Source organism: Diuraphis noxia, unplaced genomic scaffold (genome assembly GCF_037042655.1).
Source record: "Diuraphis noxia isolate RWA-SAM2 unplaced genomic scaffold, SU_Dnox_SAM2 contig0001, whole genome shotgun sequence".
Taxonomy (NCBI): domain Eukaryota; kingdom Metazoa; phylum Arthropoda; class Insecta; order Hemiptera; family Aphididae; genus Diuraphis; species Diuraphis noxia.
Window position 1 is genome coordinate 77,388,555 of NW_028301711.1, and position 16,940 is coordinate 77,405,494.

The following is a 16,940-nucleotide window of genomic DNA, read 5'->3' on the forward strand; positions in this document are numbered from 1 at the left end:
TATAATTTATTATAATATATTTGTACCTATTTCTATTTCCTATTGCAGTTAGTGAATAATATAATTAACATTTTATTCATTCAAATTTGTAGTAGAATACTATAATAGGAATGCTATTTTAATAAACTGTATTAAGGTACATACCTAATGTAATGTTTTATTTGTACTTACAAATTAAAAAATATCAATCGAGATGAAAACACATATGATTTTAGGTTTACATTTCGACTGGAGGCCTATGCATAAATTATTTGATCTGTTTTTGTAAACAAAATTATTTAAAATCAAGTGATAAAAATTGTTTTGCTTTTTAAAATTTGTACTTGGTAGTTGGTATGCACTATGGATAGGCATTATCAGGAAAGCCAAAATAAAAATGTTTAGCCCCCTAAGATGGGAAACGAAGTGTCTTTATTATTTTTGGGGTTTTTTTGTTACCAGGGGGTTTAAACCTACCCTTAATTGCGCTTTTGGTGCTGTTACTGCTATTCAATTTTTTAAGACAAAAGTTTGAAATAGGGGGCCCCAAAATTTGATTCGCACCTGGGCCCTTTTATCTCTAGTTGCGGCACTATTTCTAGTAGTTGTACCAGCAGAAGTCGTAGCTTTTGCAGCTTTGCTCTGTCAGAACTCAATTTTAAATATAAATTATTATTTTATGTATTACTGTATTAAGTGGATTAAATATATCTTATTACTAGTTATTACCGATCTGGTTCAAAAAAACATACCTATACATATTGTATATTTCTATACACATAAACCTATATATTCGTATCTTAAACATAATCTAAAAATGAATTTATGTTTAATTTTATATAAAAATGTATCGATATAATTATATATAAATATTATTATATATATATACATATATATTTTAATCTGAACACATTTAAAGCTATATTATAGTATCATTATGCAGCATCATATTATGAATAATGTTTCGTTTCATTTACATATTTAGCATTTTGATACGTAATAATTAGCATTACAAACTCGTATAGTCACAACTCTACTATTAATTACCATATATAATAAATTTTAAATGAAAATAATATAGTCATCAGAAAAGGGGCAAATATAGGCAATTTAAATTACAGATCCGTTCAATGAAAATCCATTCGTCTCTTTAGCAAACTCTGACGCAGATCATAATGCGTTATTTATTTTCATTTGGTTAAATGGAATAATAATGACAGCCTTAAATTTTTAGGGGAGGAAGAAACGTATAGCTCATTGACGTTTACACATCAAAAATACTATATATTTATAGATGTTATCATGACGTGTTGAATGTCTACTACTGTAGTATATGAATAATTTTTTTCAAAAGTTTACAGTTCTTCGTTATTTCTGATCCAATAGATTATGACTAGCAAAATTTAATGAAATATATTATTTAAATCATAATTTTTCTAATACCTATCAGTTTTAAAATATTCTTACAATATTATAACATCTATCTTGAAAAATATTGTAACATAGATTGCATTTTATAAGTAACATAAAAGTTCTAAGAAAATAACTTTTTTATGAATCTAAAAATACTTGTTTTTATTAAATGTTAAAAATACATAGTATTAGTATGCCATCAGATTAAATAATGTTTTTTAATAATAGTTACTTATTAATTATTATAATAATATTTTTATCAATAGATTTTTGACAAAAAAAAACATGTCGTTTTAATTTCAATTTGTAGTAGGTATAGTATTGTTAGAAATATTTAGTTAACTGTAAACACAGAACATCCTTATTTTGATATGTGTGGGCGACTTGCACAAAGAATTTTCTGATTCTCCAAATTGCCATCTCTGCTAGAATTCCTCTTTTCTGCACAAAGTTGCTGTGCGAAGTTTTCAATACTCTGATATTTATCTGGCATGCCTGTTCCTAAAAATTTATAAATTACATTTGTATTACATTTGTATTATACTTTTATTTATTTTTGCAACGTGTGTTTTTTATCTATATAATGTAATAAATGTATGCATGATACATAATTAAAAAAAAAGTTTTGATCTTTAATGATGGATTCTAATAGAAAAGTAGATAATTATCAGTGTAATCAAAAAAACATTTTCTCTTTTTGTTATAACTCAAAAATGAATAGTTGTAGAATTTTGGAATCAAATTATGTTATTAGTTTGTAATATCATTTTATATATGAAAAAATGTTTTTAGTTTTTATTAATGGTTATCAAAAATTTGTCAATCCGTCTTGTGAAAATTAAAAATACTATTATGGGCGTTAAAAGATAAGACTTTGAAAAAGTTCATCAGAATTTTGAAAATTTTCAAATCATTTTGTAGTTGAATATATAAACTTTTTAATTTTCATACCTAATATTTTGAAATTTAATAAAAAGTTCCTCATCAATTACTATTGCTGGATTAAAAATCAAAAAAGATTGTAATTTCAAAAATATTTTATTTAAGGGAATAAAGTTTAGATGTTGATGATATAAGATTATAGAATATTCATTCATAAAGTAATGAATTTTATCATGTTATATTTCAAAAGCGAATAAACATACGAGTAGATACATGAAAAAAAAAGCACAATATGTGTTATTATTATTTCTTATACATGGTGCAGTTTAAAAGAAAAAAATTAAACCATTTTTAACCTATTTATAAACATTATTGACATCTTTTTAGGTACATTACTTTTTCCTATTATTTTTTTCTTTATAAATATAAAATAAAGATATACATTTTGTTGCTTAGTTATAAAGCTTGAACATATAATACAAGGTTGCTCGTAAGTTGTTATTATAACCATTTAAAAATTCAAAAGATACCTAAGCATATTTTTTTTAAGAAGCATTTAATAGCTCTATGAGGCATGGCAGTTTTTCTTGTAAGAAATGTTTTCAAGCAAAAAAAAAAGTCGTCAAGCCCATTAAGACTTGGAAATTGAATACAATATTTCTCATAAGTAGGTAGGTAGTTCATACTGAAACTTAAATATCTAAAACTAAATAATTAGGTATATCATCACCAACTTTTTTTTTAATTTGAAGATAAAATTTGCATGGAATTCTATATTTCTACAAAGAATGAAAATTTTAGTTATTTTATTATAATTCAATCATATTTTTTTGTTAGGTTTTGAAACTTTTACGCGCCTAAGTACCTATATTGTACATTATTATATTCTATATACACAATAACAATATTTTCATTTAGATTAATTTTTCGCTATTTCTTATTAATAGTATATACTCCATAATGCTAAAATTAAAATAAATAGCTAAGATAACTAATATTTACTTATGATGGAATAAAAAATGTTTCGGCCTCTAGTTTCTAACCACAAGCATCCGTACGGCATCGTAGTGTTTTCCATAACGTCAACTAACGTATCTGAGTTTTGTTCGTTACTATTAAAACAATTTAGGTGTAGACATTAATTACATAGTATTCATTAAAAACATTTATGATTTGTACCTCCAGAATAAGTTGTAAAACGTTAACTCACTTTTTATCATTGCTATTTAGTACATTTTTTCCCATAATACGGCCACCGTAAGTAAGGAACTTTGCTCCAGTTTTGTGCGGTTGTTTTTCATCATTATAAACAGACGTAATACAACGCCATTTGAATTTCGTAATTTCACGTTGTTGTTGCTGTGTGGAACCACGTGTCACACATTGGATATTTTCCTGATTTTTATTGTAATTATAAGAGTTATTAGCCTGGGCATCTTGATGGTGACTCTCTATCGTGGCCGACTCTGAAGATTCATTTTGCTGATTACCATAAACGATGTCTTCCTCGGTGATGACGTCTGCATAGTACGCCACATTTCCATATACTTGTAAGTTTGACCATAGACCTTGAGACCAATTTGGAAACCTAAACAATGCATTTAAATTTACTATTCTCATTTTTGTAATATTATAAGGAAAATCGCATTTCATCGTTATGATACATAAGTAAAATGGGTCTCCGTACAGGAATATGGCAGTTATAAAATTGTCTAGTAATAGACGTTAAACACATGGCTACTAATAATAAATGGTTCTAACTGTCCCTTAAAAAACTATTTCATTTTAGATAATTTACGCTTTATTAAATTGTTCGTGTTTTATAATTAATCTAGCGATTGTTTACTCAGCCCGGTAATATCAGATAGTAAATAAGGTCATTAAAAAGCTTGGGACTTTTTTTTAAATGTCCTATAAATTATAAGTCCTATCAGACTAACAAATAGTGTGCTAATTAAACATAATCATAACGATATGCGTAGTCGCTTAAATGTATCTAACCTGCAGCTGCCGTCATGTAACACTGACCGCTTCCTCGACGGAACTTCGATCTCTTCTTTATCCAAAAGAAGAATCATCGATCCATCGGGCCATTGTGGTAGCCACTCAGGAACATTGGGCCCATATTCCAGACTTTTAAATAGATCGGCGCACTTCGCATGTTGATCTACATTCGTGTTATGGCCTATGACCATCAATATCACACCCGGAGTGTCGGGAACTGTATTGTACAACTGTATTTCGAACGGAAATAGAAACAGTTTCACATAAAGAAAATTAATCAAAATTGAAAATATAATAGGTTATTTTAGGAATAATTGTCTACTGCGATAATGTAGGAAATTAAATAACATGTGAACATATACTACATAGAATACTCACGGCACATCTGTAGCCTAATCTGGATTCATTCAGTACGGCTCGCGTATAATGTTCGAATAGTGAATGTTGATATAGCGATGCATACTGCCAGCCCTTGCCAGTCATCTCTTCATTAATCTCCAAGTGTTTTTTTGATAAACACTCGAATATGAAGTGATCCATATCTGACAACAACAATAGGTACTATTTTAATATTTTTCAAAACTTATCAAGATTATTGCGGTGATTTAGAAACAATCTGTACTTAATCAGACATTAGTTATAAATACATAAATCATTCAACTTGTAGGTTCCTACTAAGATTATCATTTTATATAGGTACAAAATAATTTTTTTTTTAATTTATACTAATAATTAGTAACTACAAACCACTTATTAAGTCGTTTATAAGAATTTTAAGCTTGTACCATGGCTTAATTAATTTACGGTTCTAAAAATCTAAAACAAATTAAAGCTGTTTAATTGTAATTGGATTTTATTTTAATTAAATATAAAATAGGTATATCCTATATCTGACTATGATTGTGTTTAATAATAACACACACTGCATACAGTTTACATACAAATAGACAACACATATATTATGATTCGTATTTAAGTAGAAATGAAGATTTTAAGTGAGTGTTTAGCATAGGTACATTTGGAAATGGACGCGATTGTCTATATTGTGTTTCTGAAGTGAATGAGGACACTAATCTACGAAAACGCATTTTGATGGCTAAATAAAGATTTTTTTGAAATTAGTTTTCGATCTTCAAAATACGAATTTATTCAAGTTATTTTTAGAATATTATCTTGAATGTAAAAGTATCTTTAAATGTATTTTTCGCAAATTTATCATACGAGTAGGAATAGATAAGTCACGTAATATTTGCGTTTATCAAGCACTCTTGCTTTTTTATATTCTAGTCAATAACTAATAAAAAATGGTTTGTATGAGAGCACTACAAAATAAACAGTGGTGGTAGTTATTTATTTTCTCTATGAGACTAATTACTTCAGTTTTACTAATAAAAACAATGAAATAATAACAAATTTAGAGTTAACTGTTTTTAAATGATCCATTTATTGCTATCATACATTTAAGTTTTTTGTTTTAGGTGTAACAGGTCTTACGTTAACTGAAAAATCATTTTAAATAAGTATATTCTGTATCTAAATTTAAAATGTTTTCTTTTTCAGGAAACGCAAGGACTGTTACACCTAAAAATTATAATCATATTACATGTACCTATGGCAATAAATTCAAACATTTAAAACGCTGTTAACCATAGTTTATTTTTATACTCTATTTTTATCACTATTATAAAGTCCATTGTCCATAAATGGTACAAAACACATTGTCAGTACAATTTAGTAGTTGTCTAAACATATTATTTAATATTATTAAATAATTTTTATTATTACAAAACAAAATATATTTTAAATCCATAAGGCATATAATACAGTTTTACATGGAAAAAAATTTAATTAACTTTACAATTAATTTACTTATAAGTTACTATAGGTATGTAATGCCGGGTCCACACATAGACGACACAGAAACAAAACAAAAACCAAACTCAAACCCTTCTTTTTGAAGTTTGAAAAAAATAAAACACAAACAAAACATGTGTCCATACTGAGTTGAGTAAAAATAAAACAAAACATGAACAAAATTCAAACATTTGTTCGTGTTTTGTTTTTGTTTTCAACTATCCATACAGAAATATAAACTCGTCGTTTTATTTCGTTCATCCGTGGTCATTCAGTCTGTCTTAAGAGTTTTAGCTTTCTAAACTCTTCGTACTTACAAGTTTTTTTACATTTTTTTACTCTGAGTGAAAATGTGGAAATTGAAAAGAGATATTGAAAATGATGAAGATTTATTAATGTTGGGCACTGGGTATATTCACCTACAGTTACAAAGTAAAAAAGAAATGATACGATTAAAAGATGTAAGATGTTTTAGTTATATAATGAATATATATATATTTATTAATAACCAAATTGGTACTGCCCGCGAAATCCCGATAAAAAATATTGCCTGTTGGTTGTTTTGAAAACATGTCCACACACGTTCGACAGTGTTCGCAAAAACAACAACAAAACCAAAACCTTTTGATGTTTACCGACACCGCTCGGAACACGACTTTGTTTTTTCAAAATACGAACAATTTGTTGGAAAAAACAAAATTGTTTTGATTTTGTCGAAAAACACAGTTTTTGTTTTGTTTTACTTTCGTCGTCTCTGTGTGGACCCGGCATAAGACAGGAAAAAATATAAAACGTGAAATTAGAAACTACTTCTAAAAAATAGTTGTTCGTTATGTACCTAACTAAACTTAACTTTTTAACTCGTTAAGTCCAGCCTTAAAGCCGACAGTGATCCACTCTCTCTCTCCCCCCCTCCCCCCCCCCAATCAAACTGTATTGTATATTATACTATTATAGAAATAATTGTTCACGATTATTACCCGTCAGGTTGGCGCAATTTCCGACGTTACCGTTTTGAGAACGCCGCAGCCACAAATGAAATAATTGTGAAGGGCTTACGGAAGGATAAGGTTGAATAAAAGCACATCCACTTATCCGTGACCACTCTCCATCAATTATCGTTACATTAAACTTATCTGTTAGCCCAAGTGGTGGACAATATACGCCGTTTATTCTTTCCAAATCTGCAACACACACAATACAAGACTTATTACATTTCTAAGCGTATTATAATCTACTATCTACTGACTACTGATTGTCTATATTATTATGTTAGTTACTGTTTATTGCTAATGAACGTATTTATACATGTAGGTACATATATTAGCACATCTGGAGTTTCAGGCTTACCCGTCTCGCGCACAATGAAATGCGCTAAGAGCGACCTGTTATTAGTCGATACTTTCGAAAGGGATCCACGTAAAGTAATTGCGCTCACAATACTGATACTAATTTAATACCGGTTGTTGTAGATTTTATAGTTAAGTAAACAAAAACATATTTTATTTTTGTGAAGTTTTAGCGTGTGCGTGACGAGTGAATGTGCGTGCATCTGGCGTCGGTTGCCCGACGCAGTGTAACAACGATTCTCGAAAACACACACTAATGTCCATTTACGTATACGAATTCCAAATGTATATATCATATGATTTGCCTAAATTTTAGTGATGCACAATGATATGTTTTCATTTATCGATATCGGTTCATTCATTTCAATATCATATCGCGATTAAATAAAAACAACTAAAATTAAATTAAAAACGTCTATTAATAGCTAAGAAAAAAGAGCCAAAATATTTTAAACATTTTATCGTGTATGATAAATTATTATATAAAGATTTGTGAAAATTGTCTACAGTAATTAATTTTTTAATTACAATTTACGATTCTAAAATTAAATCGATACCGCCAAAAATTAGTTTTATCTATTTTTTTTGGGGGGGGGGGGGGAGTGTTAAGGTTATCGTCACTTGTGAAAACTACAAGAATTTTTTTTATTTTAGAGCAAATATTCAATCAATATAAGTTTAATTTTCATACTAGAAAAGTTATTAAAGTAAAAAGTCCATGCATTTTTGACACCTCAAAAAGAGATGATAAACAAAAAAAAAAAATATATATATATATATATATAAACAATACTTTCATTGCACCATTGAAATTGTTTGAAAATATTATGTTTATACATTTATGTATACTTACATTCCGCATGTTTTTGTGGTGTCATATCTGTTATCTTGTTTCCTCTTTCGTCCCGGAAAGCTGCCACTTCGAGAGAAGTTATGGTAAGTAATACCAATATACACACCAGAAACGCCATCGTTTTGTTGGTCTGTGGATGGTTTCGATTCACATCTGTTTATGTGAATAATAAGTCAAAAAATACTAATTTAGACGAACAGAATAAAATCAAAACGACTACGACGAGCACGTGAGGAGCCTACAACAGGCGAGGAAAACGTCTACCCAAGGAATGAGGCAAAAATGTGAACTAGAAAACGAAAGGAACTGCTACCACAATGAAGATGAGCTGCACTCTGTGTGCCTTTTCTAGACCACGTGGTGGGTGGGATGTGTAGCATTGTACTACAACCGGTTGTGCGTCACGGGATATTATTGTATGTAAACGCTGGAAGTAGCGTCGATACGTGTTGTATTAAATATTATTATAATGTATGGATGGACCGCAATTCCTCGTAAGTAATAACAAGGGCTCGATTTTACAGCAAAATACTTAAATTTTTATGCATGAGATAACATAGGTACATATATTTTTCATCCACACATTCGTTTCATGTCGTTCTAATTTCAAATAAACCAATTAATTTTTTTATTGCTTTGTTACAATTATTCTAGTTGTAGCATTTTAATGTATTTATTATAATTTTATAATAGAGTAATAATTTGTTCATTTCTGATAAAAAAAAAAAACAATTTAATTTGATTAATAAGATATTTAAAACCTGGAACAGTAAAATACATACTAATTGATTTCGTTTATCGCCTAGATTAAGATTATCAACTGAAAATCTAGCAAAATACATGATAGTTAATTTTTTTAAACTGTTTTTAATTTAATTTTATGCCTAGTTTAAGCTAATTTTTGTTCATGACTTTAAAAAGAAAAAATATACATATATTATATATATTTACTTTTTTTATTGTTTTTATAAAAAAACTGTATGCTTTTTGTTATTAATTGTGCTTTAAAAATCCTATCCCTAGTAACATTTAAAAATTAATAAGTATAGTCGTTTAAAAACATATAGCTTATAGATATCTGTCTAGTAACCTACCATATTTAAAATAATCTATACTTTAGAAAAAAATAATATTGTTTGATATTCCGTAACATAAAAAAATTTGAGAAACACTGATCTAAAGCCGCGATTCCCAAGTTTCCATCTCATGGGACGGGGCCCATTCATGGGCCGCGAGAAATGTGATACTGGGTCGCAGACGCTGGTCGATGTCAAGGGTAAGAAAATTTTAATCGGAAGTAACATAGAGATTTTTATATGATTTTATACACGTCTATATTTCTATCATTTTATTTGTACGTATTTATATGTTATAACAGTATATCAGGTAACTGAGTCTTAATTTTTCTTTATATATATTATTGGCCGCCAAACCAAAAATTTTGGAAACCACTGATCTACAGAAAAACAGCATGTGCTATAGCCTATAGGTACATTTTTTTTCGCGTTAGCACCACTAAACGTGTACCTACTGGTTTCACATACCTTCGTTCCCGTAAAGTATCATTCATTGGAATACGAATAACATACTACAGTAATAATATTATTGTGTATATGATACGCTGAAAAGGAAGGTAGACTGCGCCGAGCATCGCCATAGGTACCAACCCTCACAACAACAGATGTACACAATAACTGGTGCCGTTTCAAGGTCTTCTTGGACTGACCATAGACGTTACGGTAAATTACCTGGCATCTTAACGAAATGGTCTTAAATTCGACAATGTTGTAGGTATGTCAAGGCCAACGTACAAGGGTGTTTACAAGTGATGACGACGATATTATATTAGCCATAGATTCCATCTGTTCGTTCCTCCGGCAATATTGTTTATCGTTTCTATACATCGATTTCCTCGTATACAGTTTATACTTATTGACCTTATACCAAAATTCTTATTTGGCAACAGGTGTTTTTTTGTTTAATTTGGAAAAAAATGTATGAATTAAGACCCAGTATAAGAATTAATAATTAAACATTTAATATGAAAAGTATCCGATGGAATTAGTAGCCAGTAGACTTTATATAAACCTTAAACGTATGTGAATAAGCATTGTTTCTATAGCGTTGCTAATCCTCTTACGAGTCTTCCGTACGAATGAAGTGTAACGTCATGAAAAAGACAACATCACTTAAAAAATATGTCCACAAATGAGGTCTATAATACCTAATTATTGCAAAATGTTAATTATCATTTATTTTGGGCACAACTTATTTTAATTAATAAGTAATTTCTATAAAGAACAAAGAACATAATATAGAAGCTTATAAATTCAATCATAATTTCGAAATTAAAATCAGACTTCCAAAAGTATGTTTAATTTACTGCCGATTTTAGAAGTTTTAATATTTTATTTTTGTGATGTTTTGGCATATACTGCGAGTGCGTGAGTTGCATCCGGCGGCGGTTGCCCGGTGTGATATGACAGCGATCCTCGGAAGCAACACTCACTATCATTTACTACTCACACATAAACGAAATCGAAATGTTCATGTCATATGAATTGCCTAAATATTACTCCTTGAAACATGATAGGTTATAGAGTCTCTATAATTTAGTAATAATAATTATTAAATTGAAATTGATAAGGTTAACGTCGTTCGCGTCTTTATAATATATAAATAGAGTTTATAGATTTAATTTTGTTCAAAATAAATTTATGTAGTTAAACATTTTGATTAACAAACACTGTTAATTAATACAATTTTATTTAATGGGCCTAAAAGCTTAAAAATTAATCAAGGTTCTTGATAGTATATTGTTACGATAGCTGCAGTTGAAAAATATTATAAATACAAATAATTTTTTTTCATAAGCATTTTAAGTTCAAATTTTGACGAAATTAGATTTTAAATAACTAAGAATAACGAGTTTAGTCATATTGGTGTAATTTAAATATATAATTCGCGAATAGTTTAAACTTCCAAAGTATATTATTATGCATAAATAATATGATAATATAGAAATAATATGATAATATCAGTATTTATTTTAATACTAAATGTTCTATAGGTACTTAGGCTATATAACTACTGATATCAACGTAAAGTAAATTGGATAAGAGTAATAATTATATACACAAAAAACATGTATAAAGAAATTAAATTAATTTTATTTTAATATTATATGCAAAATTACTAAAATTTTCTGGTGTCATTAATTTTTTGTTCATACAATTTTGTACAATATTTATGGAATTCACTTAATTTATATACTCATTTCTATTCATTTAATTTTCCGATGAATTTACAAGAATAATTATTTATTAAGGAATACAGTATTTAGAAGGGAATGTTTTCATAGGCAAAGACCGTGAGTGTTTCCATAGGCCCTGTACATGAATTTAAATTAGCTATCGTCCATCAGCAGCTCTGAATTACTAGTGTTTAGAATTAATGGTTATATATTATTGTGCATTATTTTTTTTTCTATATATATGACGGGTTGTTCTGCCTTTTCTAATATAAAAATTATATAGAGAGGAGATTAGGTACTTAAAGTTGAGTGTGCCTATATTCACTGAATTTTTATACCGGATAGATCACATGTCCCTAAAATCACTTATATTATAATATAATGGGAAAGATGTAATCTTTTGCCGAGAGCGATGTGCTCATATTTCTATGATAATACTATAATTGTTCGTAGACAGATGGGTAGTGATGTAACATGAATTTTATTAATTATTAACTCTTTTTCTACTATTTCTGATTGTATTTACAGCTATAAGTGGTCTTTTTGTTATGAGTAAATTGAATATTTTACGAGTAATATAAGTCAAATAGCATTGGGTGGCGGACAAACACAAAAACGGGGGCGCCATCTATTTTGGATTTTGTGACGAATTTGTGTCATAGTTATAATGCTGACACAGAAGCGCGCTAGTATCTAACATGGTGTATAGTGTTTTGTCTCGTTACAAAATGTTGAACTGAAAGTAGAAACTAGAAATACGAAATAGTAAATAATATTTGGTATATTTTATTATAATATGTAGGATTTGCTTAACATAATACTTAACCTACAGTATCGTGATTGTTAGACCATATTATTGATCATCACGCTATCTAATTTTTCGTGACGGTCGATAGGTTGGTAATCATTTTATTTTCTCGTGGGTACCCTCTATAAAGAAGTTTCACTTCAAGAATTTACTCTAATTTGTAATTACAATTATTATCCAACGTTTTTGATATACCTAATGACTGGATTAATATTTTTTCTCTACAGGGTTTTATGAACTGGATGCATTTACCAATTTCAGTATCTCGCTACAACATTACTTTGATCGAAGATATGGAAAAATATATTTTTGCAATAAGTGTTAATAGCGAAAATCCAATGAGAAATGGTATTGATAACCTTAAAGCCAGCAGTAGTGGAATGGTGTGGGAATCTTATACGTAATTATTTAACTGCATTTGTTTTATAAGCTCTTTTCTGTAATAATAAAATTTTGTTATGTATACTAATTTATTTTATTGATATACATTTTGTACAAATCACTTTACGATTGATTAGTCAATGGCAATGTAAAGAACGTTTGGGTTAGTGTGATTGGTTCGACGTTTGTGGGTTTGAGCTGGAAAGTTTACTGTGATGACAAGACTGGTTTAATTGTTGGATATCACATATTTTACTGTCCCATAGTTGCCATAAATAATCCCCTTTGCAGAGGTAAGAGGTTTTTAATGAAAACTCAATATTCTTAAGTTTAAGCATTTAGTTAATATTGTATTACATACCTAGTCATATTTACAATAGTATTTTGTGAAATTTATGCAGTGGGGTCATACCTATTAGATCCTTCACGATTAAATAAAATAATCCCTAACCTGAAGCTACCTAACTTTTTTTACCTCACAATACACATTTTTGCTCAGATTGTGTAATTTTTTATTTTAGTTTTCTGATCATTCATTAATATTATCATAATCACGCGAAAACTCATTGATATATATCTTAGGAAAAAATATGAATGTTTCATATAAAAATAGTTGATCCAACTTATAAGAAACCGAAGCTTCAAATATGATGATTTATCTTCATTGAACAAATTGATTATTGGAAATATCATATATAATATTATATAATAAAATAACGGGAATAAACGATCATTACATTTTAATCAAATTGAATCTAATATTATCCTTAATTATATTTAAAATATATGCCATTTGAGATACTTACCTGTTGATTATCATAATTAAATACCTATGATTGGCGTTTGATACATTAATTACATTTATTACAAAGTGATAATTTTTTTAACTTTATCTTTCATAAGTCAAATGTCAATATTTTGTTTGTTTAACTTAAACTTAATTTTTGTTAACATTTAATATGTTAATTTATATTTCTCTATGTCTCGTGGACTAAGATAATTGTGATTTGTAATGTGGGTTATTAAGTACGATATGCATAATATACAACAATATAATATATTAAATAACATTTAAAAAAAAATGCAATTTTTATAATGTTCATTAATAAAATCTTATAATAATGTTTCTAATATTATGACTTATCAGTTTAATAACCTATCGCTAAAAAAAAAAAATAATATATTTAATAAGAAGTCCTGGTATATATTTTCGTATACCTATCCATGCTTTCAATGGCTAATTTCGCCTTATTTGTCACTATTTCCGATCTCATTTTGTGGATGAGTGTCCAAATAATCGGATAACTGTGGCCAACTAAATGATTAAATCTGTGAATCCATGATCCACATAATATATTATTCGTTCGGTGGTCACATTATTGTAGTTTTATGTACATTCCAAGTATTCGTAGGAAAAAGTTGACTTATTTTTTTTAAATTTCAATTTGGTACTAGTTTCTACTATTTGTAAGTGATTCATTTACGTAGATTGAGTCAAAGTAATTTAAAAGATTTCCTTTGGGAGAAATAATGTTTTAAGGTTAAAAATTCCTTCGAAAACAAGTTCAAGAGTAAGAAACCCAAGTCTATCCAATATTCCGCAAAAATTACTTAAATTGTCATTATTTATATTCATGTTGATTAACCCTAAATCTTGGATTTTTCTGTAAAAACTTTGGCACAAATGATAAATAGTCAGATTTGTATCAAAATTGTTTTAACGGCAGAAATTAAAGGTTTTTTAAGAAATCAAAATTTAAGTAATTTGGATCGGGAAATAATTCATGCTTTGCACGTTAGGTAGTTAAAATAAGTTTGAATATTTCTTTATAAATATACATTGTCTTGCGTTCAAGAAAATAATAACAGCAGTTATATATGAATCACTTTTTAGAACTCTGATTTCATAAAGTTGTAAGAAATATTTAAGGCCAAGGTTAAAATTACCATCGCAATATCAAGTCTTGGGCTTGTCGAAATTCCCAAGCTGTCACCTGTTGCAAACAATATAATTCTTTCACCAGTAATTGCATTAAAAGCATGAATATATAATATGGAAATAATAGAGGATTCTCAATAGGGGCATGCATTGTTTCTACTAATTAAAAAAAAAGGTTTGGTTTTGTTTTTTTTCAATATGGTATTATGGTATATGGATTTGGTAAAATCATTAAATTTTCCATATTTTTGGAATATATTGTGTATTTACATAATATTATGTATATTATAAAAAATCAGAATTGAAATTTATATATTACATTAAAAAAATTTGTTATTTTTCAACTGTAGGTATTTAAATGTAAAACCATAAAATCTTAGCTTGAGATAATAATTTAACATGGTTTATGTGGCAATGTTTTATATTAAAAATATAATAATAACTAATATTATAGGTAGGTAATTCAAATAAAAAAAGTTACTATTCAATATACATAACACATAAGTAATAATCAGCATAATATATTTATAAATAATATTTTTCAGTTTATTCAATACAGTTTCAATAAAAATAATCACAATTAAGCTGTATAATATATTATACATGTGAGCATTGAATAAAATTATTCAATCTGTGTTAAATTTAAATAAAAGGAAAAATAAATTTCAGTTGTTTCTCAATATTTTTATCTTGTGGTAGGTAAATTAACAGAAACGTGTAAATGCCTTTATTAGTTTATTAGTTGTGTTTGGCACTTATTGTATTAAAACTCATTATTTTAATATGCTTTATCAAAAGTATGGAGCTAAATTTTATTCCATTGTGATAAAAAATGTATGATAATGTATTATAATGATGGTAATTAGTAGCAAAAAAAAATATTATTATTAATGTTCTTGAATATGAATGTATCGGTCTCTATATTCAAAAGTTTCATGTACCTACCCGTGAATAATATTTTTAATTACTAACTAAAATTGTTATAATTTGTTTATCTAATATCTAATATAGTCTAAATGTGAGAGTAAAAAAAATGTAATTTTGAGAAATCTTCTACTACATTTTTAAGGTTTTTAACCATTTGAAAATATTTTTATCAACAATAATTTAAAACAAACTAATGAAAATCGAAATTTGCGAAAAATAAATATAAATAGTTCAAAACGAGTCAAAACGTTTAGAATTTGTTATTGAGTATAGAAAATGCACATTATATTACCTTAATAAATAATAATATAGGTTCTAGGTACACTAAAAATAACAATGGTTATTTTTATGAATTTCATTCATGATTTGCTTTCTTAATTTTGGATATATTTTTGATATAAACACATTAAGACGAATAACAAATCTTCACGTTATTGAATCTATGTTAGTATTTTAAAACTAATAATGTGTTAATATTCTTCACCCAATCAAACTATATTTTTTATATACGAACAATAAACATGTTTGGACTTGAAATACTGATTTGTAAACTATGTTGTATTTATGTAGGTACCTACCCCTTAATTCCTATCAAGAACTACATTTCACATATGTTGTTTGTTGAATATTTTTTATTTTATTTTTATGTTGTAACTATTAAAAATACAGTTTAAATATGTTTTATTCATTTCAGAGCCTATGACAGTCAAGACAGTGAGTGAAGTTCATCAAAACGATTGCGAAGGTTCTGTATTAGTTTCAGATCTAAAGCCTTACACGGTATACTTAATAGCCATTGCAATTGTTACAAGCAATGGTGTAACAATACATTTTGATATTAACATCAACACATTAAGTGGTCCAATATTAAAATGAATATATTACATAAATAATTAAGTACAAATATATTTATTTTTTAACTACTAGATATACCTTATGTTTGTAAGAATCCTATTATTATATTAGTGTTATTATTTATATTATGTGTAAGTCCTTAAAAAAAAATAAAGACTTAATTGAAAAGGAAATGTTGTAATCTTGGTTTCTTTATTAAAGTCTTCAAATTTGTTTAAATAATGTACCTACAAATTTATAAAATTACATTTTATTTTACAGTCTTTGGTTTAATTTTTAGGTGATTTTTGATGTTTCAGGGTTTTTTTAATAATACACGGAGAAAAATTATCAGAGAATTACGAGTAAATTATTTGTAATGTTCTAATTATACTAATATTATAATATTCATTAAACGTTGCATTTTTATATTATTATCATTTATTTATAAGTAAGAATTTGGA

At 27.5% G+C, this 16,940-nt stretch overlaps 1 protein-coding gene and 1 long non-coding RNA gene across 2 annotated transcripts; one reads left to right on the forward strand and one right to left on the reverse strand.

The window, feature by feature from the left end:
• Window positions 1-1,721: 1,721 nt before the first annotated feature.
• LOC149061797 (uncharacterized) lies at window positions 1,722-8,842 on the reverse strand. Its single transcript, XM_089216670.1, has 7 exons — window positions 8,335-8,842; window positions 7,113-7,316; window positions 4,657-4,820; window positions 4,276-4,508; window positions 3,485-3,862; window positions 3,277-3,386; window positions 1,722-1,893 (listed from the first exon to the last, which is right to left on the reverse strand). The coding sequence occupies exons 1-7, from the start codon at window positions 8,450-8,452 to the stop codon at window positions 1,754-1,756; spliced, it is 1,347 nt and encodes a 448-aa protein (XP_089072796.1). The 5' UTR covers window positions 8,453-8,842; the 3' UTR covers window positions 1,722-1,753.
• Window positions 8,843-12,877: 4,035 nt separating this feature from the next.
• LOC149061798 (uncharacterized) lies at window positions 12,878-16,620 on the forward strand. The gene is made up of 2 exons (XR_016189876.1): window positions 12,878-13,069; window positions 16,337-16,620. It is a non-coding gene; the product is annotated as an uncharacterized LOC149061798 (long non-coding RNA).
• The last annotated feature ends 320 nt before the right edge of the window (window positions 16,621-16,940 follow it).